This window comes from Crotalus tigris, unplaced genomic scaffold (genome assembly GCF_016545835.1).
Source record: "Crotalus tigris isolate CLP2741 ecotype Arizona unplaced genomic scaffold, ASM1654583v1 scf7180000020588.15403103151:6194809, whole genome shotgun sequence".
NCBI lineage: Eukaryota > Metazoa > Chordata > Lepidosauria > Squamata > Viperidae > Crotalus > Crotalus tigris.
Genome location: NW_024098092.1, coordinates 3313874 through 3326408, shown reverse-complemented (window position 1 = coordinate 3326408; position 12535 = coordinate 3313874). Strand labels below are relative to the sequence as shown.

The window sequence follows — 12535 nt, the reverse complement described above, 5'->3', positions numbered from 1 at the left end:
GGACCTCTAAGCTCCCTTCAAACCAAAAGACCGCATGTGATTGCTCTGGATGGGAACCCTCAGATAGGCCCTAGAGTGCACTAAGCATCTGGACAGGTGATTGTTGGAAAGAGACTCTTGGCATGGAAGAATTGGCCCTCCTTTATGGCTGCTCTCTTAAAGGGCCAGGAATCATTTTAATGTGTATTTATTTGGAGGAAGGGTTAAGGTTTGAGGGCCAAGAGGGATGGCTTGGGGGTGGGGGGCACTGTCTCTTTTTATTTCTACTCTGCCAGCCCTGCGCAGGAAGGAAACCTGCCTGGTCCTGGCGGCAGGGTGACTTACTTTCCGAATCGGGAATTGAGCTTGTTAGTGAGGAGCTGGTAGAAGTGATGATGCTCATGGAAGGACTCATACCGTAACGGGGGTATGCTCCCGTCAAAGCCGTGGTATGAGAAATCCAGGCTGCGGGGTCGATCGGCCGCACTGGCTCAGCTGGATCACGAGAGGAAGGAGGGAGGAGGCGGGAAGAAGAAAAAGAAAGCGGTCAGACAAACGTTATTTCCATTTTCGTTCAACCTCAGGGGGAAAAAATAATGTTGGGAACCAAGTTAAGAGGTGATACGAGTCGTTTAGAGATGACATGAATACGAAGCGATGCTCTTTGCAATTTTACCAAACATAAAAGGATGCTGTCTAAAAATGTGATATCCCTTAATGCCAAAAACGGTAGCAAGGAGCAATCACTCACCCCTGGGGATTGTGAAGTAACTCCTGGGGGTAGGATCCCAGCATTTGGCCACTGTTAGGCTGATGGGTCTGGGAAAAGAAAACCGAAAGGAAAAAAAAACAGCAAAAGAGAAATCAGCTTCTGTCCTTCCAACAGGGTCTTTAAATGACTGATCTGAAAAATAATCAGCTAGGCCAGTGGTTCTCAACTTTTTAATGTCGCGACCCCCAACCGGTCGTAAGTCGAGGACTACTCTACTGGTGCAGCACCTTTTGCAGAATGGGACTTTTGGCGGGCTCAGCAGGGCAGAGACAGCCTATATTTACTCTCATCACTTTGTAATGGCCAGGTATGTCCACCCAGGGCAGACTTTACCGTCCTTTGCATCTGATTGCTTTTAAATCAGGTTAGCTCAGTGGTTCTCAACCTTTTTAATGCCGCGACCCCCAACCGGTCGTAAGTCGAGGACTACTCAACTGGTGCAGCACCGTTTGCAGAATGGGACTTTTGGCGGGCTCAGCAGGGCAGAGACAGCCTGGACAATTCCTATTGGCTTTTGAAAGCCAATAGAATTAGACTCTATTCAAGAGAGTCTATTCTATTGGCTTTCAAAAGCCAATAGAATAAAAGGGAGTAGCACAGCTAAGGAAAAGGGGAAAAAAATGGCGGACTGCATTGTTTGGCCACCCCCGTGACATGGCCACCCCACTATGCCTGGCTAGGGGCTTTAAATCTGAGAAACAGCCCTTTGGAAGAAAGCCCTTTAAACAGGGCAGCGTGTTGGGAGAAAGCGGCATCATTGCTCATGAAGGTTCAAGAAAACCGTTTGAGGCCCAGATCACAGTAAGAAGCCCTTTGGGACATCTGCTGAGGCCACCTCTGCTCCAACCAACCTGTAAAAGCATGTCGCCTGGCTCAATCCGCCCATCTGCCGCCACTGCCCCGCCCTTCATGATGGAGCCGATGTAAATGCCGCCGTCTCCCCGGTCGTTGCTCTGTCCTACGATACTTATTCCCAGAAAATTGTATTTTTCTGACATCGAGAAAGAGAACAATAGATTACACAAAGAAAGTTAAAGCAGATGTCCCCTGTGTGTGGAGTTATGTCCTCCAAACCAGAGCGAAAGACAGCAGCTGCCCAAGACACTCTAATGCTGATTTGACATCAACTGTCAAATGTTCTCTCCCTCTGCAGATTTAAATGCCCACGAATCTTGCCCCGTGTAGCCAGTGGGGCTTACCCATGTTGAGCGTGACAGTGATGATGTTGAGGGACATGGTGGAATCGGTGATGCTGCTGAAGGAGGACGACTAGAAGACAGAAGAGGAGAGAGAGTGGTAAGATGGCATAGTGTCAACATACTGGCGGCCAGAGCCAGCTGCAAAAACATCCAGGTTGTCGGGGAGCGCCTGCTGCTTGCCGCAAATTTATTTATTTATATTTCCTATTTCTAAACAGCCTATCTCCATCAAAGATGGGCTCTGGGCAGTGTACAATATAATTGATAAATACAATGACGTATAAAAATTAACGTTAGAAATTAAAAATTAAATTAGGGTTAAAAATTGCAAAATTATAGAACGATGACAGTTCAACATCAAAAGGGGGGGGGGGAACCTAAGATGGCCATTTAGTGTTGGATTATTACAGGTGAGGCAGGGCTCCCAAGGGACTGGCCAGCCCCATAGTTATGAGGCCGCAGAGTCACGTTTTGACCCCTTCGCAGGAGGCCAAGAGATTGGCGGCTTCAAATGAGGAAGAGGAGGAGCCAGACGCCATGGTGCCTTCTGCAAGGCCCTCAAAAGCTGTTCTTGTATTCGTTTTTCTTTGCCATCCCTCGCTGCAGCTATCTCTGATCTATGTCAGAGACCGCCACCCAAGCTGGGAATGTCCGCCCGATCCAGAAACAGCAACTGCTGGAACCTTTTAAACTTAGATTGCAAAGCACTGCCATCCCAGCCTCTCACCCGGTCGATCTGTCGCATTTTATGTTTCCTTCGCCGGCGCTTGTGCTTGCGAATCAGACGGGATGACGTGCTCTGCTCCGTGGAGCTACTCAACCTGGAGGGAGAAGAAAAGAGGACCGGATTTGAGAAAGCGGAGCACAGCTCAGCCACTTTGCTTCTTGGATGGCTGCTGCTTCTGGATTGCGAGAGGAAGATATTGTCAGTGAGATATCAGGCTTTATAAGACGCTTATGTAGAGCGAGCGAGAGAGTGAGAGAGAGAGAAAAAAATGAATTGGGTTAGATCTACTATTGTGCTGCTGTTGAACTACCTCATCCAGTAGTGGATCTTCGCGTTATAAATCCAGTGAAGGGAGTCTTAAAGCCAAAATACAGAAGTGGGCCGATTTGATCTTTCAAACTGATCTGGACAGTAAGCGAGGTTTTTCAATACACAAAAGCCTTTCCCCCGTAATCAAATCAGTGAAGAGGCCATTTGACTCCCTTCAAATTTCCAACTCAATCCGGGAAATGGATTCAGAAGTTCCACTAAATTGGTGCCAAAGTTCTGCATGATTTAAGGAGACCAGGCTAAAAGAAATAAGTCTGGCTAAGATGACTCACAACTCTTCACATGCCTAGAAGCACCCTGGCCAAGCCCCGGGTGAGTTAAAAACAAAAACAAAAACAGTTCGCAGCCCTTATCTGAAGTTGAAGCCGATACATCGAAGCCCATAGAAAGATCATTTCTCTGAATGAAAAGGACGAAGACACAGAGAGTTCAAGAAAAAAAGAAAGACAAAATACTCACCTACAAGCAGAACCGAAACATTGCTCTCTTTTTCACAGAACAAGCTTTGAACCCCCACCCCACCCCAACTGCCACAACAGGCCTACCCAATACTGACTGAAAATGTCCCTTTTGCAGCCCTGGACAAAAGCGTCCTTGTCTGCCCTCCTTATCACTCCCCCTCCTGCTAGAATGCCTCACGGCTTTATGAAAATCATCTTTGTAATATTGAACAACATACCTGCACACATTCCATTCTCCTGCTCTGCCTGGCTGCCTGGCCAGCTCAGAAAGGAAAGTCTGCCCTGCTCACGGCTTCTGAGTTTGGGGGGTTTGGGTGTAAAAGAGGGAGGGGGGGGTTGTTTTTATTGTTGATTTTATTTTTCATTTATTTATTTATTTATTCATTCAACGCATATGCCGTCCATCTCACCTGGAGGCGACTCCAAGGCGGCTTACACTCATTAAAAAGAATAAAAAACAGAATTAAAATAAAATTCAGTCTTGGACTCAGTCCTTTTCGGTATAAGGCGAGTGGAGTGATGAACGCCATCGCAGCATAATGTCCATCTAAATGGACAGTCCTAGAATGGGATTAGGGTTAGAATAGGCCAGTGGTTCTCAAGCTGTGGGTCGGGACCCCATTTGGGGTCGAACGACCATTTCACGGGGGTCGCCAAACCACGCTGTCCGCCATTTTTTCCCCTTTTCCCTAGCTGTCCTACTCCCTCTTATTGGTGGCCACACCCACTTGGGGGTCACCACAACATGGGGAACTGTATTATGGGGTCACGGCATTAGAAAGGTTGAGAACCACTGGAATAGGCCATCGGCCCAGCTGATGGGAGCTGCAACCAAACCTAGAAGAACCAGGCAAGGCCAGCGTAGGAGTGGGCAATGCACACGTAGACAATGGGAGAGGGGTTTGACTTCACAACCACAGATGTGAAAAGTCTCTCCAGGTTGCAGCAGACCAGAGCCAAACATGAGCCAGAGGTGTGATGCAAAGAAGGACGATGCAGTTTTCTGTGGTGGCTCCGACGTGGTGGAATCAACTCCCCCCTGAGATTTGAACTACTCCCACCTTGCCGGCCTTCAAGAAAGCTATTAAAACTCTCCTGTTCCGGCAGGCCTGGGGTTGATGTCCCCGGGGGGGGGGGGATTCGATTGGGACATGCTGTGTGAATGTATTTTTATTGTTATACTTGTTGTTTTAATTTTGTACGCCGCCCTGAGTCCCTAGGGATTGGGCGGCATATAAATTTTATTAATAAATAAAATAAATAGAGGCAGCTCTCTTCTGCAAATTCTAGCTTCTGTGGCAAACAGTGAGGGATTCCCTATTTTTTTGCAGCCCCAAATATCTAGCAGACATCCAGTTGCTTAGTGCTGACCGAAAGGCATGGCGTGTTCTGACGCAGAGATTATTTAGCCACTGCTATAGATTTCCATGGTAGAGGACAGGAAGACCTGGAGGAACGTTGTCCATGGGGTTGCCATGGGTCGGACACGACTTTGCAATTAACAACAACAACAAATAGATTTCCACATTGAGCTGCAGGGAGAACCAATCTGGATCCAACTCAGACTCCATGTGGACAAAGAAATCACCTCTGGCACTTTCAAAAGGCTTATTGGAGTTCAATTCCCATCAGCCCCAGCCAGCTAACTCAATGGCAACGGTAGACGTTGTGCTCCAGAGTATTTATAGAGCCCACCGTTGCCCAGGTCAGGTCTGAGAAACACGCCTGAAAAGTGTCGTGGAGCGGCGAAGGACTTCCTTACCTGCTGGTGTTTTCCTCATTGTCTGAGTCCACAAAGCTGCTGGATTCGAGTTCGCTGCTCATCACAGTGGAGGAACTATCGTAACCGGGTGGAGGTTCCCAGAGTCGGTCAAGTTTCGGATGCCCATTGATGCGAGAGACTGCAGAAATCCAAAAAAGTTAATGGGCAAAGTCATCGGGCTGGGCTGGGCTGGGCTCACACCAAGTGGGCAACAGGGGCAACTGCCCTGATGCAAACAGCATGGGATAGTAGTTAGTGGCTGGAATTCCCATTGCTGCTTGGCCAGCTGAGGTCTTTGGAAAGAGCAGAAGCTACACCACAGAGCCTAGTCACAAATTAGAGTGTAGTAAACTACTGCACACAGTGGTAAACTACTATATTTGTGGGAGTTGAAGTCCACAGGTTGTAAAGTTGCCGGGGTTGCCCATTCCTGAGGTAGACCACTTTAAACACCTCCACTGCTGCTGGTAGGTAGCAGCAGCCTTACCATAAGTATACTCAGGACAGTGCGAATCTAAAGGGATTTAGCATTCAGGCTAGAGAACATTCTTGGCTATTCTTTGATCTGGTAAGCAAGTTCGGGCATCTCCAAATGCTTTTTATTTCCTGGAAGCTCTGCCAAACTGAATTTATGGATTGCAAGGGTAGGGAAAGCTCTCTTAGACATGAGCAGGATGGAAAAGGATGGACAGCTTAGCCCACTCCTGATTCCTCATTCTTTTGATTTCCCCCAGAGAAAGAGAGAAAAAATATCTGGGTCTGTTCCCACCTAGTAGAGAATTAATGGCCCACATTGCTTGCTTACGTGGTCTATTTCTAGGAGAAGGAAAGAGAGAGAAAAGGGGAAGGGGTGAATCTGTAGCCAGAATCTGAAGAATAAATAGGTTGGATTTTCTATTGTTCTATTTGATCACCGCTGTGTGATTGCTACATGCTCAAAAACAAAAAGACCCTGAAATACCCACATTGCAGGAACGGTCGGTGAAGATGACAAACTAGTAGAGATGGCGAAATTAGCTTAGGGAAAAATCAACCACTACAATTATTGGCAACTGGAAACTCTTTATGGACTAATAAAGCCCCCAAAATGAACAGTGGCGACATTGTGGCAGGGAGTCCCACAAGTTAATCGTATACCAATCCAGGTACTTCTCGTCTTTAGAAAAGGGAGCTACATTTTGGATCCCCAAGGAAGAAATCAAATTGTTTGTTCACTCTGTTAAAAAAAACAAAACAAAACACCACACTTCTGCAAAAAGTCAACTTAATCCCCAGCCCTAGTGAAAATCAAAGGGTTTGGATTTAAGCGCAGATCCCTCCCATAAGCTGCGTCCTGATTAGGCACAGCTACAGCCAAATGTTTTTGTTTTTGAGGATTTTGCTGCTGCAGAGAACAAAAAGAATGGCTACGCTGCTAATTCACTTGTAAGTCCTCCGCAACGGCCCTACGTCTCATTGCTTCTCCGTTGCCAATTCAAAAGGCTTCCAATGCAAACTGTAAGCGCCTAGGTGCAAAGGATGAAAAACCTTAAACTCCCTTTTCTGTCTTTTTGACCAAAACCTACCTGCTTTCCCAGAGAGTTATCCTCTTGGATACCTTAAAAAGGAATCCCTGAACTAGTCCCCAGTCCAATTTCCACCATATGGTGGCAATTACAGGATTTCCCATTTGCCATGCCCCACTCTGGAGATAAGCGTTTTTTGGGGGCTGCTAGAAATCAACCATTCCTTTCCAGCCAGACAGCTGAAACAGAAGCAAGACTTAAAAAAAGAGAAAGAAAGAAAGAAAGAAAGAAAGAAAGAAAGAAAGAAAGAAAGAAAGAAAGAAGGAAGGAAGGAAGGAAGGAAGGAAGGAAGGAAGGAAGGAAGGAAGGAAGGAAGGAAGGAAAGAAGTGATACCTAGGCAACCAAAGACCCTTTCAAAGCCAGAATAACCTAGACTCGTCCTTCCCAACTTTGCTGATTCCCAACTCGTAACATCCCGTGCTAATCACCAGCTAGCCCTGAAATCCCCGCTCGGCTACATCTGGAGTCTGACAGCATGAATGGCACAAATACACACTATTTGAGCCACGTGTTACTGCCTGGATTTGTGTCCCCTGTGGCAGTTCCAGAAGTAGGACGGAGGGAGGTTGTGATAAGAGACTCACGCTTGTCCTCCTCCTGGCCTTCAGCATTTATTAAGCGGCTTAGAAAGACGTTGAGGAAAATTGAGTTTTAAAAAAAAATTAAATGGGCAAGTCACCCTCCTTCAGTCTTTGGCTATGAAATGAGGTGGTTAGGGCTCCTGGACCCTGAAATCATCTGCCTGAAGGCATTTAGGCATTGGGGTCTGCCAGAAAAATGCAACCAGGAGGACCACAGAGGACAGCCAGATAAAGAAGTCCAACGGGAAGATTATTGATGGATGGGGGGTAGGAAATAGGAGGAGCTCAGGGAACAGAGGCTCAGCTGGAAAAAAGAAAGAATCATCTGGAAGGGAGCAGGGAGATGCAGGTCTGCATCTTTTGGCAAGAAGACTATCTGTGGCTATCCAAAGATCTGTGTCCTTCTCCTGTCCTGATCTCTGTGTTTGGATTCCCCTCGCCAAAGGGAAATTAAGCTGGCTTTTTCTGCCTCATTCTTAAGATGCAAGAGGCTTTCCTCTGTGAAGGTGGTAGAAACTGCTAACAGTTATCAGGGCTGTGGTTGATACACCTGGTGTCGTTCAGCAGCCAGCCTAAGTGTCAAAAATGCCCTCTTGGAGAGAGACTGAATGGAAGCCAAGGAGATTGCAGACAGCTCGAGAGAAGATAGTGCCTCCCCCCCCCCTCTCTCTCTCACACACACACACTTCATTGATAAATAAATGCAAGCCATGCTGCTATGCCCAGCCAGAGAAAATACCATTAAAACACATCTTCATCTTTAGGAAAAAGAAATCTGGAAAACAATTTTCTTTCCCATCAAACTGAACGTGGAGTCCAGTCGGAGAGATGCCGAGGAGGTTTGAATACAACACGAATGAAACTGACATCTCACACACACACACACAGAGACACACCACACCCGGTCGCGCCTCATTATTTGCTGCGGACATTTCAAGCAGCCATCTGCTGATTCCCTCTGCCTTTGGGGGATGCCCAACATGGATTGCCAGGTTCAGACAGTCAAATCCACCTGCTTGCCCTCCCCGGAAAAAATGGACCAGGAAGAGAACAAGCAGTGAAATGATGAGGGTGACATTTGACCCCCATCCATGTCCCACGTCTGAACAAAACTCCATTTCTTAATTACCTCTCTAACCAGAGCTTTCCCTTCCCTGCGCCTCTTTAGGAAACAGAAAAGGCGGGGTTGGTTAGCTACAAAGAAGCCTCAGTTCATAATGAGGACCCCAAACAGACCTCCTAAACTTCCAATTAAGTATTCTGCTTTTCCCTTTTAATCAGAATTGGTCAATTGTCTCAACCTTGCATGGCGTTTATTGTTTCAAACCAGGGTGAGGGACTCGGCCCTCCGTCCTGCTGTGACAGCAGGCATATTGCTTCCCATTAAAATAAAATAAAACACCACCAAACTCACAGACAGAAGCTCCCTTAATTAGGCCCCAAACAGGGATAAAAACAGATTTTGGCACAGGAGGAAAATACAGCCCATCTCTGGCTTGTTTCCATACCCCCCCCCGCCCCCTGTCAGTGCAATTATTCCTCAGCAGAGAAGGACCTGTCCCCTCCTGCAGGCTTGTTTTAGGATCTGTGTGCCCAAGACCAACGCTGGCATTACAGAAGAGAGCTGTTGCCTGCTGCTTCGCAGATGGCACAGCTCCCTCCGAAGAAAAAAAGAGGGCATGAAGACAACTACAGAGGTCATCGTTCAGAAGAAGGCTGTTTTCCCGAATGGGTTCTGAAATGGCCAGCATTCTCACAAAGAGTAAGCAAACAGTCTCTCTCTCTCTCTCTCTCTCTCTCTCTCTCTCTCTCTCTCTCTCTCTCTCATACACACACACACACAGCAGTGCAGGCAAGCCAACAATCCCAGATTACTTGGTATTTGAGAGTGGTTCGATCCTAGCATTCATGGGTAAGGCTGCAGAGGACCCGGCTGCTGGAGGAATTGACTTAAAACACCCTCTAGATCTTGTGGGAATGTTTAAAATACTAAAAAAAAAAAATGCACCCCCCACACCCCCAGGAAAGAGAGAAAAGTGGGAACCCCTAAACAGCTTGTCATTTCGCCTTCTAGCTCCTCAAAAGGCCCTTTGCCCCTGATTGTGGTGGTATAAATAATTGGGTCAGTCCTGATTAAATCAGAGGTGGAAGACGACGAGAATATCGAAGGCAGGACGTGAGGCTTGGCAAGTTAAACAAATATCTCGGGCAAAAGCAGCAGCAAGCTACTTCCCCCTTCTTGCCAGGAAAACACCACCAAACGGTCCGTGAAGGCACCAGGAGTGAAAAGTCAAAAAGGAGATCCTGCTTTTTTTTTAAAAAAAAAAAAAACAAAACAATTTAGACATCCCATACGAACTTGCCTGCTTATTGAGAACACATGAGGAATGTTTGTTTGCAGTCATTACATGCCTCTAAGGCTATTGTGGGACTGGGCGTTTGCTGAAGCTGCTCCAGACCTGTGCAAACTTTTCTTTTTCAGGCCTGATTTTTCTCTGCAAATCCTCTTAATGATGTGTTTTAGGCTCCCGGCTAACCTCAGAAATGCCAGGCCAATCCAAGGCATCAGAGGCAAAGGAGAAGAGCTAAACTTACCATCTTCGTGACCTTCTCGGTTCCTCCGCCGGTGACGATCCCGCCGGTGGCTGACGACTGACTCAGTTCCTGTTTCGTTGTCCAGCCCATCTCGGCTGCTTGAGGCATTTGGGCTGGGGAAGAAGAAGGAGAGATGGCATTCAATGCGATGCACACACTAAGCCAGGCTGTATCGTTTACATGGAACCCTTTAATAAATCTCCATTATTATAAGCTAACCAAAGTCTTACGGCTTTTAATAAAATGTGTTAACTGGAAAAGGTGCCAGCAGATTCCTTCCAATTAATACATCTTCAACTACTAAACCCATTATAAATTGCGGATGTGCTTCAAGGCCAGATATATATCAAGAAGAATATATGAAGACAAATACACATAGTCCTCAACTCACAACATTCATTTAGTGACTGTTTCTTGGGAATGACTGGGTCTTTTTAACTGCTACTGTTCGGCTGGGTTCACACAAGCGCATTCACCGCCTTCTGGTGAATGTGGTAGACAGACTCAAAAAGCAAGTCTTCAGTTGTTCATGTGTATCTTAGGGGAACTAAAAAAAAAACCCCATCTTCTCAGATCATGCAAGGGAACAGCCAGGAGAGGGCAGAAACATCACTGCAAAAGCAGGAAGCAGGCTGGCTGAAGCAATGGAAGCAGGCTGGCTGAAGCAATCAATCTCTCTCTCTCTAACTGTTCTAGGCGGAAATGCTACACAGGGTGTGACCCATTCCCAGGACGGGGGGGGGAACGGGGGGGGGAGAGAGTGTCCTGGACTCAGAGCTCCTGATTTTATCAGATTCCTTGTTTTATTATCAGCATTATTTTTAACTCAGCTGGTTAACCCTTGGTTAAGATGTCCCACTCTTTAAACTGAGTGCAGGCCAAACTGTTGTCTTTTTAGAAACTGCTTTATAAGAACGTTTGAAGTAGGCATAAAACACCTGTGACCCTCCAAATGTTGACCTGCTGCAATACAGGTAGTCCTTTACTTACAACCATTTGTTTAGTGACCATTTGAAGTTACAACGGCACTGAAAAAAGTGACCTATGATGGATTTTTCACACTTATGACCGTTGCAACATCCCCATGGTCATGGGATCAAAATTCAGTCACTTGGCATTTATGACAGTTGCGGTGTCTCGAGAGCATGTGGTCACCATTTGTAAGCTTCCCAGTTAGCTTCTGACAAGTATAGTCAATGAGGGAAGCCAGATTCACTTAACGACTGTACGATTCACTTAACAACTGCAATGATTTGCTTAATAACTGTGGAAAAAAAGGTCATAAAATGGGGCAAAACTTCCCTAACAACTGCCTTGCTTAGCAATAGAAAATTTGGGCTCTATTGCGATCATAAGCCGAGGTCTACCTGTATCTGCGTGAACACAAATCCACGTCCAATGACTTTTTTTTTTTTAAAAAAAGGTATTAAAAGACATGTTTCTGAAATATCCCATGAATACATTACTTCTTAAGCCCTGTTTTGCACAAGCACCTTTTCACTAGCTTTGCCTGACAATTTTAACAAATAGAGGGAATAGAGAGAAAATATTTTGTCGCTCAGTCAAAGTTGCCAGCATTTTTCAAAAGCTGAGTTTCACAACAGGGATACCCAGCCTGCGTAACATTGGATATTACCATCTAAACCCGTATCTGATCATTGTGTGATGCCTGTGATTAAACACAATCCCTGCTTGCTGCTCCCTATCTGATGATATGGACCGCCTTCTCTCACCAAGGCAGTCAAACTAGCACCAGGGTAGGAAACAGTCTTCTCTATGGAAAAATGAGTATTTGCAAGGAGCAATCCAGCATCTCAAGGAGAAGACCCAAAGAGTGGACACCTTGAGGGTTTCCAGCTTTTGCTGGATTACAGTTCCCATCTTCCCTGACCATCGGTCACTCCAGCTGCTGGAAGTGGAGAGATCAATGCCTTCCACAGATTTCCCCATCATATTTTTTTTAAGCTCTGGAAAATACGCCCAGGTTAATATTGCATGCAGCAGAATGAGCACGTGTTGAGATGTTTAAATCGAACCATACTGAAAGGAAGGCGGGCGAGAGTCTCCGATGCCCCCGGTTCGCTCAAGGGGAAGAGGAAGATCCGTGTGGCTTTCTGCGCACTGCGATCCGCCATCTGAATGGGAGCTCTCGGCCAGGACCAGCTGCAAGACAAGGAGGTGAATTAAATGAGGATGTCAGGACGAGGATACACCAACTTAATGCTGTGAAAAAGAGTGCCTTGTTAACCATCATCCTGACTTCTGTGTCTTCCTGAGTGGCTTGCTAGACCGAAAAAGGAGAATTGCCCGTCTGACCCAGAGACTAAACAATTGCACCTCAGGAAATCCAAACTTTCTAACTGCAGGTGATGCAAACAGAAGCTGACAGAATCTCTCTCTGAGGAAGATGGGCGGTTCAGAAATGTGAAATACAAACACACAAACAAACAAATAGCAAGTTGGCTACTTTATCCCTCCAGGCCAGTGGTTCTCAACCTGTGGGTCGGGACCCCATTTGGGGTCGAACGACCATTTCACGGGGGTCGCCAAACAAGGCAGTCCG

At 46.5% G+C, this 12535-nt stretch overlaps 1 protein-coding gene across 1 annotated transcript in view; it reads right to left on the bottom strand.

The window, feature by feature from the left end:
* Window positions 1-12535, bottom strand: part of DVL1 (dishevelled segment polarity protein 1) — a 39029-nt gene that overhangs the window by 8847 nt on the left and 17647 nt on the right. Inside the window, exons 3-10 of the mRNA XM_039367291.1 lie at window positions 12014-12135; window positions 9973-10085; window positions 5231-5369; window positions 2678-2771; window positions 1951-2020; window positions 1599-1742; window positions 731-868; window positions 325-474 (exon numbers count right to left, since the gene is read on the bottom strand). Of these exons, the coding sequence (XP_039223225.1) occupies window positions 325-474; window positions 731-868; window positions 1599-1742; window positions 1951-2020; window positions 2678-2771; window positions 5231-5369; window positions 9973-10085; window positions 12014-12135 (970 nt within the window). The remainder of the gene's footprint in view (window positions 1-324; window positions 475-730; window positions 869-1598; window positions 1743-1950; window positions 2021-2677; window positions 2772-5230; window positions 5370-9972; window positions 10086-12013; window positions 12136-12535) is intronic.